The sequence below is a fragment of the Vulpes lagopus genome, chromosome 5 (assembly GCF_018345385.1).
Source record: "Vulpes lagopus strain Blue_001 chromosome 5, ASM1834538v1, whole genome shotgun sequence".
Taxonomy (NCBI): Eukaryota; Metazoa; Chordata; class Mammalia; order Carnivora; family Canidae; genus Vulpes; species Vulpes lagopus.
The window spans coordinates 128033101-128056925 of NC_054828.1; the positions used below are offsets into that span (position 1 = coordinate 128033101).

General features: G+C 49.7%; 1 protein-coding gene across 1 annotated transcript in view; it reads left to right on the top strand.

The window, feature by feature from the left end:
• LOC121492217 overlaps positions 1–16271 on the top strand; it is a 135434-nt gene extending 119163 nt beyond the window's left edge. Inside the window, exon 6 of the mRNA XM_041757581.1 lies at positions 16187–16271. Coding sequence (XP_041613515.1) covers positions 16187–16244 — 58 coding nt within the window. The 3' untranslated portion in view covers positions 16245–16271. The remainder of the gene's footprint in view (positions 1–16186) is intronic.
• The last annotated feature ends 7554 nt before the right edge of the window (positions 16272–23825 follow it).

Sequence of the window (23825 nt, forward strand, 5' to 3'; positions counted from 1 at the left end):
CCAGGTTTTTTGGCAACAGATGTAGGTGGAAGGATAACAGAAAAACTGAGGTCAGAAAAGAATGAAGTCCAGCTGACGGCTTGGTTCAGATAAGTGAAAACACTCAACTACATGGAAGGAAGGCCGTCAGCAACCCTTCCCTCCTGGAGTCATGCATTGTTGGCCTTCACAGGCTGACTAATTCATGCCATATTTTAGAAGGTCTTGACATAAGCCCACCTTGAGAACATCAGTACTTTGTTCTGCTGCTGGGGTTATGGACGATACTGGATTTCCTCTTTCCAGAAGATAAACTGTTGCTGTGGACAGGAATATCCAGTTAGCAACGCGAGGTGATCACAGATGCCTGAAGACGAGGTGGCCGTTGGAAGAGGCGAGCGGAAGGTGGGGCCCAGCCCGACACATCGCAGATGTGGTCACAGAAAGCAGAAGCCCGCTTGTCCACTCCCCCGGGGGCCTTTCCACTCCGGGGCAGTGAGGGCACCTTTGCAACCGCCTGGCAAAGCTGACACTTAAAAATGATGTTTACATTCCAACGGGGCTGCATCAATCTGATGCGGGAGAGGGACTGACTGACCGCTTGATTTCTGAGAACCAGAAAGATTCTGCAAAGAGGTAGAACCCAGGGGAGAGAGAACACTCACTCACTCACTCACTCACTCACTCACTCACTCACTCACTCACTCATTCATTCATGGAAGCACGCTCAAGAGTTTACTTTGTGCCTGGTTCTTGGCAGGATGCGGAGGACGCCCAGAGGCCCAGGCTTGGTCCACGGCTACGTGTGCGGAAGGTGGCCGGACACTCGGTCGTGAGGCCAACCTGCCACGGCAGAGGCTGTACCGCGCAGGCCCGTCGCAGGCAGGCCGATGCTGTAACAGGGCCAAGGGGCAGGGGGCCCTGGAGGTGGTGTGAGGCTGTGCTTCGCAGACCACTCAGGAGGGCGGGAAGGCGGGTGGGGGGACCCCTGATTCCTTCACGTCCCGGGGGGTTGGAGAAGCCTCTTGACTCAGGGGCATATTCTACTCCGTCTTGCCTTTCTGAGATTTCCTAGTTTCCGTGGACTCAGCACCATAGACTTTAGGATCTGATTCTTCTCATACGTTCAGTCTTTCCTCCCCGATTGCATTTGCAGCTCCTTCGGGACACGGAGCAGGGCAGTGGGTACAAAGAAGGTGCTCCATGGCCGAGCAACTGCAAATGCGTGGATCTTCACTTCCAAATGCAGAAAGCAGCCCTGTTGGGGTATCTGGGGGGCTCAGTCGGTTAAATGTCTGCTTTCAGCTCCGATGGTGATCCGTGACCCCAGGCCTGTCCCCTGTTCATGCTCAGCAGGGCGCCTGCTTCTCCCTCTCCCTCCTCCCCTCCCCCTCCCCTGCTCGTGCTCTTTCTCGCTCTCTTAACTAACTAACTAACTAACTAACTAACTAACTAACTAACTAACTAACTAACAACTAAAATCTTAAAAGAAAGGCAGCCCCATCGATATCAGCTCCTTACTGGGAACTAACAACTGAACACCGCAAAATTCAGCTGTTCATTCAACACAGGACCTTTTTCCCTTCAGACTGAACGTGGTGTCGCTCCTTTGGGACAATCCGGGGACCTACCAATCAGAGTCTGAAACTATTTGAAGGAGCTACCGTGCTAGCAGCACTGCCTTTTAGGAGTCTTTAGGGAGCTGCCGTCCTGGATAGTTAATAATGACCTATCTCCTGTAATGATTATTTGTGGGTGAGGGCCCCCCGATGCGTTGAAACAACGGATTCTCTGATGCATTTGATACTTCTTCCCAAATACTGTTTATAAATTTAAGTTGCTGTGTGCAGGAAGACAAGGTAGCTGGGCAAAGTCAGACTTCTGCCTCATGTGAATGATTTCAAGATTTATTTATTTTTTATTTGAGAGAGAGAAAGAGAGAGCGTGCACAAGCGAGAGGGGCAGAGGGAGAGGGGAGAGAGCCCCAAGCAGACTCCCCGCTGAGCACACAGCCCGACCCAGGCTCCGTCTCACGACCCTGAGATCATGACCTGAGCCGAAACCGAGAGTCGGAGCTTAACCAACCGCGCCACCCAGGTGCCCGTGTAGTGTGAATGATTGCCAATCAGTGGATTCTGAGTCCATGGAATTTTGCCTTGGTTCCCAATAGGTTTTGCTTTGCCATAGTGTGAGCTATGCTTGGGGAAGGGGAAGAAGTGGGGGCAACGTTTTGGAGGATTAATCGACTTTGGGGGATGGTCCATAGAACACAAAATTCAGGGAAGTTCCAACTCCATCGCGTTGACCCACCAAGAGTAGGTGTGTTACCAATAAGCGTGCTGGGGCAGTGAGCACGCTCCTCGCTGCCTGGTGCCTGGCATGGTGTCTCCACCTGAAGGGCAGGAGAATCATAGCCTTGTCTCTACCGAAAGGACGCCTTGCTCAGCATGAGTAGATCTGCTGAGCCCTGAGGGTGAGCCCAGAGCCCAGAGGGTGCCAGGTGCACCTCACAGGCTGCCTAGAAGTGGGCCCAGCTTGGCAGTGGTCATGCTGCTGGGAAGAGAAGCAGCTCCTCCTTCTTCACCGGTCCCTCTCCTTGATGCATTCCTCACTAGCCCACATCACGCTCCAGCACCAGGAGCATCATCAGGAGGCAACTGCACCAAGGTGGAAGTGTGGGGTGGTGGGAAGCACCCCCTTCCGTATGGTTTGCATGTGATGACGGATCTAGGGGACTCGGGTCTTTTTTTTTTTTTCTTTTTTTGATGAAAGATCCAGGAGTAAAAATTCATGTACAGAAGAAGCTGCTGTAAGATAACCCTGTTGGTTTTGTGGGTTTTTAAAATCATAGTGTCCCCAACTTCAGACTTTTTTAGGGTGCTTCTATTTTGGGGGGTGCTGCGCTTGAAGAAAGCCCATCTCAAACTACTTGTCCTTGAAGTAACAGGCAAGGGCAGTGCTGCAGGATCAGCCGGGCCTGAAGTTCTGAGGGAAGCTTTGAAGTTGCCAGCGCACATGTTATGTATCTGTTTCTCACCTCTTTTTCAAAATCACCTGATGGGAATACAAATTATTTTTGCAATGCAGAAACACTTAGACATATGAGGCCAAGCTTCACTTTTATGGGCTTATTTTTCAAGGAGAGAAGCTCTGATGTGCGCCAGATGACAGTCACCTTTGAATCATCTGGTTGCATCTATAACCAGCCTGCACACCTCTTGCTAAATGTTTTCCTGTTTGTAGAAGCGTGCTTGTGTGTTGAAAGAATTTCACAAGAGCGCTGGCCCATTTCTCCTATAGTCCTTCCCATATTTTATTGCCTGCTTTTGCTGATAAGAAATGCCTCTGCGATGTGGGTTGAAACTGCATCGGGGACCAGTCAAAGAACCGAATCCGAGGAGAGTGTCTTTTTTTTTTTTTTTTTTTTTTTTTTTTTTTTTTTAATTTTTTATTTATTTATGATAGTCACAGAGAGAGAGAGAGGCAGAGACATAGGCAGAGGGAGAAGCAGGCTCCATGCACCGGGAGCCTGATGTGGGATTCGATCCCGGGTCTCCAGGATCGCGCCCTGGGCCAAAGACAAGCGCCAAACCGCTGCGCCACCCAGGGATCCCGAGGAGAGTGTCTTTAAAAAGAAAATTTGTTTTGGCCTTTTTAACCTCGACACACTTTGCCCTCCTCACCAAGGATTTGATTCACGGAGCACACCACTCCGAGTGGTGACCGTGCTCCCTCATTCGCCCCGCCAGCGCTCGTTAACACCTAGATGGCCAGAAGAAATTAGTAATAATTTCTCCGTTTGCCATCAAAAACGTCCAGGTTTGGACCTACGTTATAAAGGCAGGCTGCTCACTGCGCACACTCTGGGGCATCTCCAGCTCACCCATTTTCTGGAACGGAGTCTCTCCCAGCCTTGGCACATGGCATTTACTTTGCGCTTTTAGAGTTGCATCTTCCCAGCTGATCTCATGTGGGGCGACCATCCTGCTTATTTCAAAGTCATTCGTTGGTCCCATGACCAAATTTTTTGACCCCTGGCTCCTTCAGAAAAACCCAAAATGTTAAAGTGTCCCTGGTGCATCTGCACCAGTTTTCTATTGCCAACTTAGAATAGGGAGGCGTACTTCCCCTTATTTCTCGTGCCCTCAAATGTCTATGCAGGAAGGATGAGCATGATCTTTCGAGCATTACTCAGAGGGGATTGAAAATGCCTGGCTAGCGGGGCGTGTTTGGGCAGCCCGGGCACCGTGGTGCTCTCCCAGCAGGGCGACATGCTTGTGTCCTCATGTGTTATAATGGAGCTTGCTATTGCATCTTGCTGTCTGGTGCAGTTCTATCGTGTAATTTGCCCAGGTCCTTGAGGAATGTTTCATCACAAAGGCCTGCTCTTGCAATGCCCTAGGGAGTTGCTCTGTCTCTGTTTCCCCCGTGCTTTTTATTACCCCATGCTTAATGAACTTTTCCTGGTCGTTTCAACTGTCAGCGTCTGAAGTCCACTAGTGAATGCTGGTTGGCTTTCTCTGCCCTAAACTGTGGCAATTATAGTCCTTAATCACCATGAGAAATTTGAGGGAGAGGTAGACGCTTCCAAGAGTCTGTCACAGCAGCAGCAGGAAGTAAGTCTGCAGAAAATGGAGGGAGACTATGGTCCATTCTATTCTGGTGGGACAGAATGTGGCGTGTCCCGGAAGGTCCCATGGAAATAAAGCCAAAAAGGGGGAAAAAAAGCTGCCGCATTGATTTCTCCCTTCACGGCCATTGTTTCTACTGCACAATTGGCATTTGATCCATTCATTTTCAGGTTAATAAATCATTAATGGAATGCCTACTTTAGACCAGGCAGTGCCGAGGCATTGTTCCAGAGACTTCTAGATAATTATGAATGATTCAGGACTCTGAGATTAGTAGGATGACCAGCAGTGAACTGCTCCTAGGGAGTAGTCCCCAAAGAGGGAGATAGATCTAGGGTATAATGAAGGTGCACAGGGGCACCCATCTCAGCCTGGGGAGGACCTAGGAAGCTGATAATTAACCAGGGAGCTAGCTGCACAATTTATGAAGGCAAGCAAAAGGCCTACCTTCCAGAAAGACATGCCTAGGGAATCAGAAAGAGTTCCAAATGGTGACAGGAAAGATTCTTATGGGAACCTATGGACCATTCATTCATTCATTCATTCCACAGTTTGTTATTGGGATCCTGCTTTGTGCTAAATGTGAAGCCCATCATTATGAGGATGAGGCTAGAGAGGCAGATGTGATCATGAAGAGCCTTGTATGTGGGTGGAAGGAGTACAGGCATTTCCAGAGAGCCATGGAGAGCCTTGGGAGGCCTTAACCATGAGACAACGTGATTAGACGTGCGTGTTGGGTGCAGTGTGAGAGCCGTGTTGGAGAGGACACAGCCTGGAGACAGAGGGGGTGGTCAGAGGAGAAATGATAAGCCACCGGCAGTAGGGATGGAAAGGAGTTGATCCATCAAGAGGTTTTGAGTCAATCAGATCTATCCATCGGCTGGAAAATGAAGGGCAAGTCTAGGATGAGCATCTGAATTCTCTTTGGGTGATGGTGATGTCATTACCCAGATGGTGATGTCATTACCCAGATTGTGGTGTGGACGAGGTCACCCAGGAATGGAGCAGCGACCAACAGTAACTCTGAATGCTCACTCTGTGCTGAGTGCCCGACGAAGCACAAGACCCTCTCATCTTCAGTAGGACCCTATGAGAGGCCGCCATTAATGTTGCCATTTTAGAGTGGGACTGGAAGGCAGAGGGCAGTTAAGTAGCTTGCCCAGGGCTGCACAGCATGGAAGAGGCCTTGGGGGCCGAGAGGAGGTGGGGGAAGCCGGAGGGAAGCCCAGCTCCCTTTCACTTGGCACCCTCCCGGGTTCCTGGTCTGACGGCTGCCCCATTACTGCTGAATGTTGACGCTCTCCTAGTGGGACAGGGAGGCCATATCTCAGAATAAGCCTGTCGCGAGCACAGGATGTGTACTCAAGGTGTACTGCCCCGGGGCTGTGAGACTCCCTCCCTCCTTCGAACCTCCAGTCAGGGGAAGGAAGCTCTGTACCTGGCTTCCTTCCAGTCCAAACCAAACTCCCATCTTGGCACATTGAGATCCCCACTCCCCTTGGAGGCTCATTGTCAATGGCAACTTCTCTGGGAAGCTCCCCAGACTCTCCCAGTCCGACAGGGTCCCTGTTGCCTCTAGGCTCCCCTGGTGCTCTGCAAGAGCAGTTAACTCACGGATTCTTTCCCAGTCATTCATGTTTCTATCTCGATGTCCCAGAGAAAGACGCTCTTCCTTATTTATTTGTGTGCCCTGCATGTAGTAGGCACAGTAATATCAGTATTACTGGGTGCTCCATAATGGGATTCGAATGAAGGGAGAAAAGGTTCTGGAAGCTTCTCATCATCCCCTTTCCCTTTTACGGGTGATTGGGCAACTGAACTACCCTCGAAGGCTACCCTGATACTTCTTTGTGTCCTCTCTGTGTGTTCCCTGGGTTCTTTATGGCTTCCCCATCTGTGCCTTCTTCAGCCTGACATATATTAGTTAGCTGTCCTGTGTGTCTGGGTCCTCCCCAGGCTCTAATTCTCGTGGGCTGGGCTCCTGTTCTCCCCTCTGACAGCCAAGTCCAGGACTTGTAACTCCGTAAGCGGCGGCCAGGTGGGGTGGAACGCCAGTCCCCCCGGAAAGCCCTCTCCGATCCTCCCCGGTTCGCCCCCTTGGCACACCCCATTCTCCCCGGGGCAGTCAGCTGCACCCTTTCATCCCATCCTAACCGGGGAGCAGGTGGCCCAGCCTTGCTCCACGTCCCCTCTGTGCTTCCTCCTGGTCTTCCCAGACCCAGGCTCACACATGACACCACAGCGATATGGGCTTCAGCTCTGATCAAAGCTGAAAACGGCAGCTGAGACCTGAGCTGGCTGGTAAATGAGCAAAGACTTGCTTCAGCCAGTTGGGCCAGAGTCTGCAAAGAGCTGGTGCCAAGAGCCTTTGCCACAGTTGCAAGTCGGAGCCTTCTAAGCTATTCCTTAAAGAGAGATGATGCACGGGGGGGAGGAAACGGCTGTGTTGCAGATGTGGGATGGCATCAAAGAGGCTCCCTGTGACTGAGGGGAGAGCAGTCGCATTTGTCATTGTGGATCTTATGCCAGGTTACAAACTCGTGCTCTCTTAATAAAGAGTGGAGGATGGGGGGAAAGGGGAGAGGGAAGGAGAGAGCATGCCTGTGTTTCTGTTACTTATTTCCAACACAAACATCTCAAGTAAGCTCATTGGGGTAATATTTTCAGTGGAAATATATGTATTTCTACTGGACACAATGCAAGAATTTTTTTGCTCATGGAATTTTCACTCGATAATAGGAAAAAAGGCATTTTTGGCTCCGATATGGATTTGACAAGTGTTTCCCCAAATGCCAGCAGGACAGAAGAGTGGAGCTGCTATGGGAATTTTAGAATTCTCAAGAGAACCCCGAGTTGTGCTTTCTATCGTTGCTAACCACACCGGAGTATGATCATGAGAGGGACCTCGGAGGTCTCATGTGAGAAACCAGGGTTTGGTGAGCGGGTGGGCTCTCTGCCTTTCACTGGGCATCATGGTGATAATAGTCTGTTTGGCTCCTTTTGCATCATCTTCATTGTAGGTTTTGCTCTCTGGGCCTAAGACATGGATGTTTGGGCTCTCAGAGCAGGAAGACCCTCTGAATATGAGACTCCGGTGCCCAAGTAACACATGTACTGATGCCTCCCTGGGCAGCCCAAGTCAGGGGCCACCCAGTGCATCTCCCCTCTCCGCCGTGATCTCTGGTTGGCTAGACGCAGTTGTGATAGAGCGCACCATCGCCACCAAAGGAAAGGCAGTGTCTTCTACTCCATGTGACAGTGTTTTGAACTCAGCCCAGTGACGCTCATCACCATCAGGCCGGGTTCAATTGATTGGTTTGTAGAAGTGAATTATGTGACCTCCCTCATAAGACCACACTAGAACTTTCCCTGGGGCCTTGAGATTGTCTTTGATATAGATATGACTCAACGTTCTCATGGTTATATTTTTTTTAAGCTTTTTTTTTTTTCCAATCAGGCTTGATGCTGGTTTTCTGTCTTAGTTCCTTTGAGCTAATCTTATTATCTTCAAAATGTAAAACTAACCCATTTGGTTTTAAATTAATTTATATGCGGCAGATTGGTTTTAGGTGACTTTTCTTTTATGATGGCATCCTGCAGCAGGGGACCATGCTGACTTCTGAGAGCCTGTCCTGGGATTTGTTGGGAGTTCAGTTCATACCCTTGAAAAGCTCCTCAAATGTTCACATTAACTAACTGATGGGGCTGATTGAAGATAACCCGGCCATCACTGAGCACAGGATGAGGGGCCTCATTTGCTTTGCAGTCCCATGTGTGTGTATTAGGTGTGTAGAGGGAGAAAGCTTTCCACTTTAAATCCTTCTTGATTTTCAGGGTTATATCTATTGAACTTTGACTCCACTTCACCTTTTCTGGTCACCTGAATTGTCATCATTGCTGGATCTGTATGTAACGTAAACCATGTAAATCAGATTGGACGTTCTTTGGGTGGTTCAGGTAGAGGCTAGGAAGCTCACTTTGGTTACGCTGGGAGGTAGCAGACTTTGTAGTTCATCAAAAAGCTCCCGTCTGGAGGCCTGAGAAGTGCTTTCAGTGCATCATTGGATTTGGGGAAATGAGGCAGAAGACTTCCTGTGAGGGAGCAGGCTGCCACAGGAGAGGCGGTGACTCCAGGAGGAGACGGGAGGATGAGTACAGGTGAATCGTCCAGCAGGGGACCGGTGGCAGCATGAAGCTGGCTATAGGATCGTCCCAGGATGTGGCCGAAGTATGGCCAGAATGTAGCCTGGAGTCTGGAGCCTGAAGGGACACGAGCTTGGGCTGGGGCCAGAGAGGGAGCCGACTGTGTGTCAGAGGCATGGGAGAGGGCTTAGGACTGTCCAGAGCCCCTTGTGACACAGCAGACTGTGGCTCGCAGCCTGGAAGGATGGTGGACAGACCCCCTTATAGGAAAGCTTCAGAAACTGGGGCCATTCTTTGCAAATATTTTGGCTCAGACACAGGCTTAAAACTAATCGACTCCTAATCCAAGACACTATTTTGGGGACCCCGAAGGGGAAAAGGTACGTACGTGTCTTGATGGCCTGGCCCGCTGATGCTACTTGTCATATCAGAGAGCAGAGAGGGTGAAGATTGAAAGCAAAAGACGGGAATACTTAAAAAGGACCAAGAAGTGGGAAAAGAAAGAGGAAATGAGCAAACAAGCACAATCAGATGGGAGAATAGATGTGGCCTTAGAATAATGCCTGCAATGACTGTCGGGTGGATTTCTATTGTGGGGATTTTGGGGAGAGAGGATCTCCTTTTGTAGTTTCTCCTAGGTCTGGTTTTAGACATTATTGGTCGAACTGTGGTTTTAATTTAAGGAGAACCTAAGCACAGTGTGAGGTAGCTTTCCAGCACTATGAACATCCTTACGCTTCTGGGGTTTTTCATTGAAAAGAGACACCCAGGCCATTTCTCTTTGAATTGTTGGGGTGATAGTTATATGCCCTCTTGGTTACTCCCCAAGAGCTTTTGCCCTCTCATTTTCCATCTCTGGGGGTTGGGAGGAAGATTACAGTGATTGAGTTTGTTCCCAAAGTGGCTACGCCAGTGTTGGTCTCGGGGTTGGGAAGGGCACACGGTGTTTCACACCAGATGCCCAAATGCCAAGTCAACAGTGACTGGTCATTTTATTTCTCTCCGTTTATGCCAAGTGGATGACATCTGAGCCAATGGGTAGAGCAGAGTTTCTGTTAGGAAGGGATGTTGACATCAGGTTTCCAACCGGTAGATCTGGAGCAGGGACCCTGGATGTCTGTCTTCCATGGATGTCTGGGATTTTATTTGCCGACTCAAAAAGAGAGGCTGTATATTTCAGAGGACACTGATTATCAAGGAGTCTACAGGCAACCGTGCCACGAACCTCATGGATGGGTGAAGGAAGGTGCACAGATCTGGGAGGGTAAAAGGCACTGACTGGGTAAGGCTGTGATTTATGGTTGCCACTTGGCACACGCCCAGGAGTCTGGGTGGAGAGGGCAGGGGAGAGGAGATCTGCTCTAATGAGTTAAGCTTTCTCTAAGTGCTGTCTGAAAACATTGAAACAAGCTGGCGAGAATCACAAATGAAGAGAGAAGCCCTGGTTAAGGTGAGTCTGCAGTCATTACGGGGACCGCTCCAGCACCCTGGTGGGGGCTGAGGTCACCTCTGTCCTCACAGACACTGCAGCTTCCAAAGTGCTGCCCTGGCCACCTAGCAATGGACAGCTCACTGCCGGAGACCTGGAGTCAAAGCGGTGATGACTGTAGATGTGAAAGACCATCCCGTCCTTCCTCTGCATGCACTTGACTAGCACATTCTTTTCCACGGGAGTGATGGCATTCTGTGAGTGGGGGCAGCAAAGTGCCCTGTTGGAGGGCAGGCCTGTATTCTGGCCCACGGGCAGCCAGGGGCCACTGCATTTGGAGCCCCACTGCAGGGAGATGGTGGGAGGCCCACATACAGGGTGCAGGCGCTCCAGGATCTACAGGCCCAAATGCACAGATGCACATAGTGGGGTTTTTGCTGGGAGGGCAGGCAAGGGCCCTCAATTTTAGGAGGATCCCAGGGGGCCCATCATTTACCAGCTCCTCCCCCTTATTCCCAGGCAGTCCCTCTGCTCATCTCTGCTTGTCTCCCTTCAACTCAAGTGTGTATCAGGCCTCCTGGTCTCAGTGTTCCCTCCTGGCCTAACTAGGTACTCCTTGGTGCATGGGACTTCCAGTTTCACTCTGCCTTCCAGTTCTGCACCCTGTGGGTTGACGACACCTCCTCCTTCAGCCAGGGCCCCAGGAAACCAGCCACCCGCTTCCCACAAGCTCGGTTTCCCTGGTTGGCAGTTGGAGAAGGAAGAAGGGAGGCTTATGGGTAGAGAATGAACTTCCCAAGAAATGAAGGTGATTTTGGTGACTTCTGCCTCTTACGATCTTGGAGTAGTGGGCCCTGATTCTGGTTCTATGGTGTTATCAGCTACATCAAACCCCAAAGTCTGTGTAAGGCAAGAGGGGCCACAGTCATGAGATTGTTGAGGCATGAACCCGGGGAGAGAGGGATGAGGGGGGAGCCTGGTATAGGGAGGAGATGGCTCAACAATGATCACCAGGGCAGACTCCAGGTGCATTTGGGGTTGGGGGAAGTGTCCGTGGCTGGTGGACTGTGACAGGCATGGTTCTGGGAGCTGCATTTGGGTGGGTGCTATGATGAGGGAATGGGGTAAGCCTACATCTCTGCTGCTAAGGGGCAGAGGTGAGCCTGTGGCCTTGGTCTGGATGCCTCTGCTTGAAAGACTCTATGTCTAGTTTCCTTCTGTGAGGAAGGAGGAAGAAAAGGAGAGAGGAGGAAGTCCTATGAGCAGCCAGGGTGATAAAGGGCTTAAGTGGAGCATCTATTTTCCGAGAATCTGCTAATTCCCACTCTGCAGAGCCCGAGAATTTCACCCAAGTGCTAATGTTGAGACCTGTCAGCCCTGCTCCCGAAGCCGGTCATCTGGTAACGCTGAGATGCAAGCACAGCTTAGCATCACTTTCTGTCTTCTTTTAAAAGCAATTAAATGTGATCCAATTGGGGTCCCAGAGACAAATAATTTGAGGCCAATTCCCTGCGGAGCGGGTAACTGTAATTTGTGGGCTATGCAAAATATCTCATTTTGAAGCACAGAAAAAAGTGAATAAAGTCAACTTAGAATTTAAGAAAGTCTCTCTGGCATGCATTTTAAGACGTGGAGCCGTGTACTGCAGTAAATCTAAATTTAGAGGTGGAAAATTAGAACAAAGCTACCTATTTATTAACTCACCACTTTGTAATGAACTGTTGTCCGGTTATGGGTAGGTCTCTGGATAGTTGACACATACTACCTTCCCTATTGAAACCATAAAATGTACATTTTCTTGAGCATCTTGTCTTTGGTGAACTTTCCTATGTGCTCTATTTTAAGAACGGTGTTTCCTTTTCATCCCGTTTCTTTACTAAATATATATTCCCAGGATTTTATACTTTTCCATTGTGGAAGCAACTTGGCTTCGCTGTGCTTCTCTCGGTGTTCCCAGGTATAGCGCAATTACTGGCTGCCAATTACTCTTTTATTAAAGGATACTCTAAGGCTTATTTTAAAAGCATTTCTCCCCCGAAAACTGACACAACAGAAGGCCTTCGTGATAGTCATGCCAATCCTAAATGAGAGTCACGTCTGCGCTAAAAGGCTGGAGGCTTTGCCTCCAAACAAATGCGGAACACTGCAGAGAAGCCTGGCTCAGAACAGCCCTCCTCGCCGCTGACTGGAGAGGGGAGAGCATGCAATAAATGATGCAGTGCTGGAAAGCAGTGGCTCACCTCTCCGTTGGGAGAAAAATTGTAAAAGTGGGTGTGTTTCTCCCTAGAGAGGTGGTTCTTAAATTTGAAAAGTGTAAGAGTAGATCAAGTATCCGAAGGGGGCAAATGGAGAGTGTAAGTCATTCATGTATTCCTTTGTTCCATTGAAAAGATTTGTCTCAGCGTCATTCAGGTGGTATTCAGATGAAACGAGTCTGGGTATTCACTGTGCTTCTACTGCAAGGACAGCTGGTTGTTAAGAGAACGGTGATGGTGGCGGCGCCTGGGATAGGACAGCACCTGCATCTACTCATTGACCTTGGTCAAGTTAATTAGCGTCTCTAAGCCTCAGTTTGCCTGCAGAGGAGAGCCAAACAATGATATAGATAATACATGGAAGATGGTTGGTGAAGTGCTTGAGTGGGTGGGGTCATGGTGCTCTAAGAGGATACTACAGGTCAGGGAGAGCAAGAAAGTTTCCTGGAGAAATGATATTGGGCGGTGATCTGAGGGATGTGTGAGGGCTGATGAGGGAGGTGGTGCGAAAGAGTGAGCAGCATGGGTGAAGGCCCTGTGGTCAGAGGGACTAAGGCAAGTGGGAGGAACAGCAAGGCCAGTGTGTTTGGAGGTCAGAGAGTCAATCGTAGGAACCAGAACATGTAGAGTCTTGTGTGCCAAGTTCAAAGGTTGTGCTTTATCTTAAGAGCACTAGAAAGCTAGTGAAGGGCTTCAAAGGGTGTGTGTGTACGCAGGTGCACGTGTGTGAGTGTGTGGGCAGGTTGATGTGAGGATGATGATCACGACTTGATGTGCACTTGGCTGGATCCTTGGGATTGCAGATCAGCGAGCCGAGTGGATGCAGGAAAGCTAGCGGGCATCAGCAGCAGCCATCCAGGTGGGACACAGTGGTAATTTGTGCAAGAGAATGGTATGGAGATTGGAAAGAAGTGGATGGATCTGAACATATCGTGGATGTCAACTGCAGGGTTTGGCAATGGTTTGGTCAGAAGCCATTGGAAAGAGCGAAGCGCAAAGAATGGCCTGTGGGCTCCACCCAGGTAAATGGTAGCCGTTCCCTGAGGCAGCCAAGGGTGCTGGGAGGGGACAAGGATTGGGAGGGAGGCCATGGATTTGGGTTACATTTCAGGTGTCTGAGTTGCCTTGGACGTGTCCTAAGGAGAGGACAGCCAGGCAGTGAGACGGATGTGAAATGCAGAGAGCTTTGGGCTGAGTCATGCGTTCTGAGGTGTCCATGCTGGGAGGTGGTTGGAGTTGAGTGTGGCTGAGCTTTCCCAGGGAAAGGGTCCAGCAGGAGAGGAGGTGGATCTGGAGTTGGGCCTTGAGGAGCTCTAGCAGCCAGTGGCTTGGGGAAGGTCAGAGAAGGCAGCAGGGAAGGTGAGGCTGGAGAGGCAGCATTTAGACAGAACAGGAGGGGGTTTCTGGGGTGGGAACATGGTGGGCAGTGCTGAAGGCTCCTGTGGGGTGAGGTGAGATGAGGGAGGAACATTTTGGGTTGGACTTCGAGAGATTGAGGTTGTTGGCGATTTTTGATCACACTGGGATTTTGTAGAAAACAACCTTCAGGTCGTGTCAGGAGAGGCTCTGGCAGAGGCCGAATGAAATGAGATAATCTCAGCAGAGCACTGGTACGTTCAAGGTACACGAGTACAGAGAACTATTTCTCTTATTTTCTATAAGAAGGAGAGTTTATAATTGGTATATCTGATTTTTTTCACCCTTGGCACTGCTGACACTCTGGGCAGGATGATTCCTGGTTGTGAGGGCTGTTGTGTGCATTGCAGGCTATCTAGAAGCATCTCTGGCCTTCATCCATGCAACACCAGGAGTGACAATAAAAAGTGGCATTTTCACATTTCTTTGGGGAGTGGGGATGAGGGAGTGGTGGGCAAAATTGCCTCTGGTTAAGTTGAAATAAAATAATTTTTTTTTTTAAGAAATGAATTTGATGAGCTCATATTTGTTTTCTAAATTTTGTAAACGGATTGCTGGAAGGGTTTGGCATCCTTGGAATGACTATGATGTCAAAAATAGAAGCCACAGGAGGGGAAAAGATAATTGATTTCGTATCAGAATAGCATAGCTGACATCCAATACGCAGGTACTGTAGAAACAAAATTAAAAAGTTGGATGGGTTGCCTAAAGGTTTTCTAATTCTTTAGGAAGCATGAAAGCAGACAATTTATGTCCTACAAGAAAGAGAAGTCACAATCCACACCTGGGGGGCAAAATCTGCCAGCTGACCACCCCCCTCCCCACTTTGGGGCTTATGCTTTACAACAAACTTTTGTTAATATTTATGAAGACACTTAATGCCTTTTGGTGTTAAAAAAAAATCGAAATGAACATTGCTAACAGGATGGTGCCCTATCTCCCAAAACATATAATCTCCCTTTCGGGGTTGGCAAAGTTCGCTAAATAAATCTCATCCAGCACCACACACCGACGGCAGTATTTATCTCCGACACCCTGTGCTATTGAAATTCTTGACGCCTTATAGCTGACTTCAGCAAACAAATTTAACAACCTAGTTAAAACCAAATAGTTTTATAGAGACGCTGTAACTTCTTTTTACGTTATAAGAGGACAGATTAGGGAAGCAGACAATGAAAGTCCTGTGGTTGCTCATATACTCTGTACCGCTGCAGAACACTAGCGTGCGGACACCAGCCTAAGAGGCAGCCCAGGACGACTGGGTTTCTAGAATTCAGAGCTCCCTCCTCTCAGCCCTCCTCTGTGCCAGAACAGAGAGCTTTTTAATTTCCTGCTATACTGCACAGTTTTACAGGAGCATTTGCTTCCTATTTTTTTTATTTTATTTATTTTTTATTTATTTTTTTACCCTAAATGAATTCTTACGAAAACTGTGCTAATCAGCTCTGATGGGGTGCCGTGAGAAAGAGCCCACTAAAAATAAAAAAATAAAAAATAGAAAATTAAAAAATTAAAAAAGAAGAAAAGAAAAGAAAGAGCCCACTTCCCGACAGGTTGGGGAGGACTCCTTTCTCCAGGAGAGGCCGTTCACGCCGAAACAGGAGCTCTAGTCCATTCGGGTTGGACAAGCTCACAAAATAGGACTCCTGAGCCCTTGGAAGAGGAACCACAGATTTTCTCGGCTTTCCTTTTCTCTAAATGAGTCGAAGAGGGCCGTTCTTTTGTTTCACAAAGCTCGCAGCTCAATTTCTGTGTTGATTTGGCCTCATCGTGTTACAGACGCTGAGCATTCTGTACGGAGAACGTGGAGAATCGGCCAGAAGATCTGCTACAAGGTTATGACCCAGAACCATAAAGGAAATGATAAAGGGGGAAGGGCTCGTTTTTACAGGCCTCCTCTTAGCAGCTACGGGCCACTGAGGGCAGAGTTCTTCAGGTGGCGTGCAAGGAGCTGTCCTCATTCTCCCCAGGACGGTGGAAACCCCCTCATGGGCTCATCTAGACCATGAGTCTCTTGATGGGTGCGTTAGGGTTTCCAAGAGAAACAGAACCAAAAGGATGTGTGTATATAGATAGATATCAAGGGAACTGGTTCAAGCAATGATGGAGTCTCCGGATTGCCCTCTGCCAGCTTGAGACCCAGGGAAGCCCGTGGTGTAACTCAATCTGAGTCTAAAGGCCAGAGGCCCAGGCCAGCAGAGGGTGTAGACTCCAGTCTAGATCTGAGCGCCTGCGGAGCAGGGATGTCACAGGTGAGGAGATCAGTGTCCCAGCTCACGAGTCCGGCAGAGAGGGCCCGATTCTGTCCTCGTCCACCTTTCTGATCTACTCAGGTCCCCAAGACATCGGGTGATGCCCACCCTCGCTGGGGAGGACACACTGCTTTCCTGAGTCTACCGGTCCAAACGCTAATCTCACCTGGAAACATCCTCGGAGACGCACCCAGAAATGATGTTTCGCCAAATACCTGGGGCCCCCGGTGACCCGGTCAAGTCGACACATCAAATGAACTCTCCCAGGGGGTCTTTCGGCAAAGCTGATCTGATTCTGGAAATGCCAGGATTTCTGTCATGGCATAGAGGTGGTACCATTGCCCAAAGAGCCTCACAGAGCTTCCAAAGCAGGTAGGTCACGGGGCAGGTGAGGGAGCGGAAGCCCAGGAGGTGGGGTGCCTTGACCCAAGTCACACGCCAGGTAGAGGCACAGGGAAACCAGGGCCTCCACCTCGTGCCATCACCCTAACGCCTCAGGCCGACCGTTGCGTGTGTTCCCCACACGGTGCGGCCGCCCGAGCCCAGGTGGGTCAGCCTGCGTGGGTCGGGCCGTGCGGGTGCCAGTCCCCTGAGGCCTGTGACCAAACTGTGAGGTGATAGTGCTGCCTTCTCAGTGCCCCGACGGCCGCCCCATGCCCCTCTGTCCTCTCCCCATCAACCTTTGCCTGGGGACACCCGGGGGGAAGCTTCCCCGCACGCCCCAAGCCAAGGCCTTCTCGCCACTTTCCTCTGGCGCTGATGGGAGGGGAGCCCCCGGGCACGCTGTGCCTCGCCAGGGCGCTTCTGTGGGGCCAGACGCGGGCAGGCGGAGGGGGATCGGGGGTCGGACGAGGAGCCGGGGCGGGTGGAGGGGCCACCCCCTGCCCGCATCTCCTGCCTCAACCTCCTCGCCGCGCTCGACTTCCTTCTCCCCACCCGCTGGCCTCACGACTTCTCCGACGAGCTAGAAGCCCGCAGGGGAGCCTGCGGTCGGGGCCTGGGCCTGCGGAGGGGAAGGCAGCCGTCTTCTTTCTGGCTCCTGCCGGGAGCTTCTGCGGGTGACCCTGCTCATGGGCACAGTCACCCTTCACCGAAGGGGCTCCCGGGGCCCCGGCCTGGAGCGGTCACCCAGGAACAAGAAGAGCAAGTGAGTCACACGGCAGGCACAGGATTTGAACCCAGGTCTGGCTGGTTGCCTCCTTCTACCCAGACTGTCTTTCCTTTTTTTTTTCCTAAATTTTATTTATTCATGAGAGACACAGAGAGAGGCAGAGACGCAGGCAGAGGGAGAAGCAGGCTCCCTGCAGGGAGCCCGATGCGGGACTCGATCCCAGGACCCCGGGATCACGCCCTGAGCCAAAGGCAGACCCTGAACCGCTGAGCCCCCCAGATGTCCCCACCCAGACTTTCCGACATGGAAGATGCATCAGCAAGCCCTGGGAAGGGGTTTCAATAACGACTTTCATTTCCAGGTTATAAAGTGCCCCACTTTAGGATTGACCCCCCAAGTCAGTGTCAAGGAGGAAGCCAGCTTCGGGGGGCTCGCGGCGCGGCCTCTGTGCTGTGGAAGCCTTTCTTTCTTCTTTTATGTACTTTTCCTTTCAGGGGGAGAGAGTGCTCTTCCCTGTTAGTACTAAAGAAACAAACAAACAAAAATCAACCTTTTTTTTTTTCTTCTTAAAATACACCTTCTAAGCTATTTTGATGCCCTTGCTCCGGAAGCATCATGAAGCACTTAGGCCCTGGGACGTGTACCTACGCTTACAGGCAAGGATGATCATTCGAGAAGGAACCAGGTCCTCTTGATAGTGGGTTTACGGATGCTTCAGCTCTAACTTGTTTCCGATTCTATCACGCTCACATTTTATTTCACGAATGTCTCCTCCAGCCCGTGCCTCCAGAGTCTCCCTCGAGGGTGTCGGACACTCAGTCCCATGTCCTAGACCGGACACCTAGGTCGTGGGGGCTGTGTGCTGTGTCCTTCCTCTTGCCCCCCACCCCGGGTGGCTGCTGAGTTCTGCCGTCGGGCCTCCCCCATGCTGTCCCTCCCGAGAACCATCGCCAATGCACACCTTCGCTTGCCAACGACGGGGACCACCAAGAGTGCCCCGGTGGCTGTGGACAGAAGCCCCCCAGCCTGCGTCCCAGGGTGTGTGCCCCAAGGCAGGGCAGAGTGGACGACGGATGGACCAACAGAGTGACACCTAGGAACCAGCGGAGCCCAGTGGGCAGGCGGAGGCGAGGAGAGCCAGGCGGTGGGCCTGTCCCGGGGCCCCCAGATTGTCTGAGCTGGTGGCCGGCTGCTACCGGTGCACTGGGCTCTGGGCCTCCTGGACAGGAACGCTCTGGATCTGTTCCCCCAGACCTGGCCCTGGAGCTGGACCCCTCGGTGAGCCTGAAAGAATTAGGTTGCATCTAATTGAGTTCTGGGCACCCAGTGTTTCCATTAGCAAGGAATACACTCAGTTCTGGAACACCAGGTCTCCACGGGCCATTTGCTTCTTTGTCTCCTGAGGACTTCCAGCTTCCAAGAATTTGCTCGAGGCGGGGCAGCCTACCACTGTCCTGCACCCCCCAGCAGGACAGCAGGGGGTAGTCAGCATTGGAGACTGGCTCATCCTGACCCAAATACATGGCATATTCCGACTGAGTACGCCTCGCTTTTTGCCTCGTAGGCATTAGTCAAAGGAATCCTTTCCCTGAGCATATTCGCCTGCCCTCCTCCTGAGTAGGATTTTATTATTTCTTCTTCAGGAGTACTTACCTCCTTACAGCATGGCTTGAGATGGGAACTACACAGGACAACCACAAGGGCTTTGCAGCTCTAAAATCTTGTGCTTCTTTGATTCTAAAAAGAGACTTTCTTATAGAAATTTGCCTAAGGTAAGAAGTGATTTCTGACTGTCCGGGGCATTGAGATATCCCTAAGCAGTTTCCCTCGCAGGCTGTGACCCTCAGGGGGACCCCTCGAGGGAGCGGGCCTCGCAGAGTATGCACTGTGGGGTGAGGATCGGGGTGGGGGTCGGGGTGAAGGGGTGGGGGGCTGGGAGGGTGTGTGTGTGCCGAGCAGAGGGCCCACCCTGGGAAGGGAGGCCACAGGCCAAAGGAACACTGGCTGGTTTTTAGGGAGGTGTAATGAGATTGCAAGTGGTGTTTGGCCTGGGCCCTTGTCCCTCCTAGGAGTAGCAGAGGACCTCCCAGGGGTAGCCCAGGACAACCCCCCCTCTCTCTCTAGGACTTTCTGTCTGCTGCATAAAAAGTCTTTGATTGCTTTGGCTAGATGGGGCACTTTTTCAACCTTGAGAGCTCATAGTGGGTTTATCATTTCTTGGCCCTTTGAGGCAAGACCAAGGGCTCTTTATTGGGAGGCTGGCCCGTAAGACCAGCTGCTGTGTTTAGGTCCACGCCGTCTCTTTCTAGTTCTGCCCTGACTCTCCGCTGTGGGACTACCTCCAGGCCTCAGGGGTTCTGGTCAGGCTTCACGGGTGGCACACGTCAGGGGACTTCTGACTCTACGAGGTGGCCGGGATCTTGTCCAGCTCTTTGCAAGCCTTGAAGACCGAGACCGCCGTGTTCTCTAGAAAGAAATGCCAACCCTTTCCTTGTACTTCGCCTCTTCCAGATGTCTGGAGCGAGGAAGTAATGTGTGGTGCATGCAAGCTACCCTAACCTCAGTGTCGCCCTCAGTGTCCTGGACATCCTATGTCCTGGACATCCATAGGACATCCTATGACCTGTAACCCCCGTTTCCTGAACCAGCTGGGCACTCTCTGCACGCTCCGTCCGCTTGCCCTGGAATTCGCTGGTTCAGCCGGCCCACCGCATTGCATCCCTCCTCAAGTGTTAAGCATCTGCACAGGCACCTTGTCTCATGGCTGAGAGGCCCGGCTTCTCTGTCCGTGTCCATCGTTGACTGGATGTGTGTCCCTCACTGCAACTTAGCCTCACTCAGAGACCTTTTCTCACTTGGAAAAGGGCAATTTACAAGGCCATCCCTCTTTTGCAGGTAAATGCTCCACATTTAGTTTGTTCTCATGCCCATGAACAAGGGCAGCGCCTCCCCTCCCCACTAAGTATGAATCCAGCCCGTGTCCCTGAGCCTTTTCCATGTCCTCAAGCACACTCTGTTCAATATTCTACTTAGGTTTCAGGAGGGAATCATTACATTTTTTTCTTAATTAGAAAAAAAAAATAGGAGTTCGATACTATTTACAGTTTCCACTACTTCGGCAGTTTCTGCCCCCTTGCAGGAGCCGGGGGTGGGGATGGCTTATCAGACTGGCTCGGGGGCTGGCATCACTCCCCACGGTTTCATAGAGATGTTTGTCCTGGATGTCCCTCTCCTACTAGAGCATCAGCCAGTCAGAGCAGAAGGCAGGCAGGCAGGCGGGGATAGAGGAGTGATTCGGTGCTCGTGACACTTGACCCAAGAGTTTCAAAGTCATTAATACACCCAGCGGTCCCCTCTCCTCCTCCAGATGGGGTTGAGAATCTCCTGTTGTGCAACACTTTCTTTCTTTCTTTCAATTTGAAGAATCTTGTAACTGAAGCTCAGATTTAGAAGAATAAATTTTATATCACTTTTTTTTTTTTCTGTGACTGGTGGAAGGTTTGGGATACGGACTGCTGGTTAAAATTCGAGGATATGACGGGGTCAAATTGTGCATTTTCTGACGGCTCAGTTCCTATCTATAGTACGACAAGGACTTTCCTTCACTGCGAGCCAAGGTGGGATTTCCATGATTGACTAAGGGGGAAGTAATTCGTTTCTTGCTGCCATTCTCTTATTCCTGAACTCTCTTTTTGTCCTGTGCTCTCTCTTCCCGTTCAGTTCCAGTTATGACCTTTCTCTGTCAAGGACATTTCTTGTGATTAAGAGCTTATATCTGCTGCTTTCCAACAGAAGCCTATCCAAATAGCTGTTTGGATAGATCTAGGACAGATCAAAATGCTAAAAATAGCCTGGTTTTCCTTTCCTCTGGATGGAAACCTACGGAAGAGTTTTTTAATGGTTGACATCTGACTTGTTCTCATTATTACAGAGTTATCCAGACCTGAGTGCTCGTCCTCGAGAAGTCTAGATCTTTTTGGTATTAAAGAAAACATGAAAAGCTTGAGCAAACTACCTAGCTCCCCCTAATCCTTTCTGTTTTACACAGATTGAAGATAGCTGGCCATCAGGAAAACACACGGGGAAACACGAGGGACTTTGATCCTGAGAGGGGCTCTGAATCTTCGTGCAATGGGTGGGATACCAGTAAGAATGTCTTGTGTTAAGCCAGTTTCATTCTGGGTGAGGTCTATACTTGAAGTTCCTCTGCTAACCTGACTCTGTTTGCAGGTGGGGCAGGAGGATGGAGAACCTTGACCAACAGCCCGCCCACCTTGGGTCCCTTTCTGTAACCACAAAGGCTACGGTGGAAGTGCAACTGTAGGTCTTGTGGAAGTGAAAACTGCAGCGGTACCCCCAGTGTTTATTTTGGGGCTTCTGACTTGGGACTCTACTCACCTATCTGAAGGGCTGGCTTGACGTGGGCTTATTTTGGACCTTTCTTTATAGGACTCAAAAGCCTTCGTTTGTAGCCTTATCCTAGTTGGTAAGATCTATCGGTGTTAGAAGCAAAGATATCTTCAACTATAGTTTTCCCAACCTTGCATTTTTTTTTGCCCCGAGTTCTGTGGTCACCGGCAGAACTGCCCTGAGTTCTGGTCTTATTACCAGAAAGTAGCCTGTGTCTAAAAACCGGGGTCCAGGAATGCCTCATCTGGTGGGTTTGGACTGCTGCATCCCCAGAGGTAAATCAAAACACAGACAATAACAACTGCCCCCCTCATTCCCTTATCCTTCAGAAGGGCAGAAACTGGACATTTTTCCCCCCAGATTTTTTATTTAAATTCAATTTGCCAACATATAGTATACCACCCAGTGTTCAGTCCATCAAGTGCCCTACTTAGTGCCTGTTACCCAGTCACCCCATCCCTCCCACCTTCTGCAACCCTTTGTTTGTTTCCCAGAGTTAGGAGTCTCTCATGGTTTGTCTTCCTCTCTAATTTTCAGAAATTGGACTTAAAGCAGCTGAAAGCACTTAAGAGTATTTAACTTCTGTTTTTTTAATTGATTTTTAAATGATCTGTTCTGAGGTCCAGTTAGAACATAATGTAGAATTTGATTAGAGAGAAACCAGTGTGACTTGTGTGACCTGCTTCAACCACTTCAGGTGTAACTGTGGTGATACCACTTTCAAGTTTCCGGACAATTTATTGCACATGCACATGCCCTTGTGGGACCTGCCTCTTGAGGGTATCCTCCAAAATGTGTGTAAATTTGGAAGAAGGGATAACTTAGTCCAAAGATGTTCAGCTAATTATGCTTCTAAATGTAGCCATAGAAGGAATTGGAGAGTTGCTCAGTCCCCACTATTGCACCTGTCCCTTACTATCACCTGGTATCCCTGCTTCAGAGCCCTATTGACGCTTGTCCATTATGTGTTATGTCCTATGTTCTCCACCCTGGGTGGAGATGGGGTGATGGTCCACGATTGGCCTCTCAGGGTACAGTTCTCCTAGTTCACAAGGGTAGACTTAGCCAGATTTTCCCTGGAGCAGGACACAGTGGCTGGGCGCTGTGCTCTGAGGAGTTACCAGCACAGGCTATGCCAGAACGATCCTCCCCAACAAGGCTTAGACCACGTATTGAGCCCCAGTCAACAAATAGACTCCCAATGACTTGCTAGGTGAATTCTGCTTTGGGACTCTTGATATCTTCTCTTACAGTCCTTGGGTCAGGGTTACCATTGTTCTTCCTGACAGGCCCTTAATTTTGAATGTCTGACTCTCTTGTTTCTTCCTCAAAAGGCTTTGGGATTTTTCCCTGTGTCTCTTAGGCTGTCTTTAGTGGCCAGTTCTTCATACCAAGTGGAAGGAGGTGTTTGCTTTTGTTCAAACACAAAATGTCCATTAGGTTCCAAAAGAGACCCTCAAGTGAAGCATCATTGAACAAAGATGTTTTCTGAAGTGGATTTGTATCACACACAAAGAAGGATGTGTGTGTCTGTGGTGAATGATGGGGGGTTGGGTGGGTAGGAAATATTTTTGATATTCAGTTGCAACCTATTCAAAACCACACTGATAATGGTTTTCATACAGAGCTCATGATCTCTGGGCTGTGGACACCTAATCTCTCTACAAACTCTTCAGTATCAGAAAGCCTCGCAAGTTATTTGTTGGTAAGTTAACCCATCTTTCTAATGCTTCAAAACTAGTTTCTAAAATTTAGGTAATTCCTTTTCCTAAGAGCAAATTCTTCAAAATTTGGAGGAAAATTGAAAAAAAAATTTTTTTTGGAATATTTTTTAAAAAATGACTTTTGAATTTCCAATACTAATAAGCGGGCCTATGTTAAAGATTAATTTTTTACAAAGTACTTAGAACCTTCAGGCCCATAACCATTAGATGAATACAAATGAATGCCTATCAAAGATTTTATTTATCTCATTAATTAATGAGGGAGCCAATACGATGTTATAACCAGCTCAAAATAGAATTCAGCACATACACACACAGCGGCAATCAGGAACACCGAAGTGAATTAACAAATAGATGCAAAACTGGTCGAAATCCACAGAGCAATAATCAATTGCATCACCACACAACACAATTTGCATTTCTAGAATAATAATTGCTATTATTAGTGGAAAATGGAATAAACAATGTTCTATCA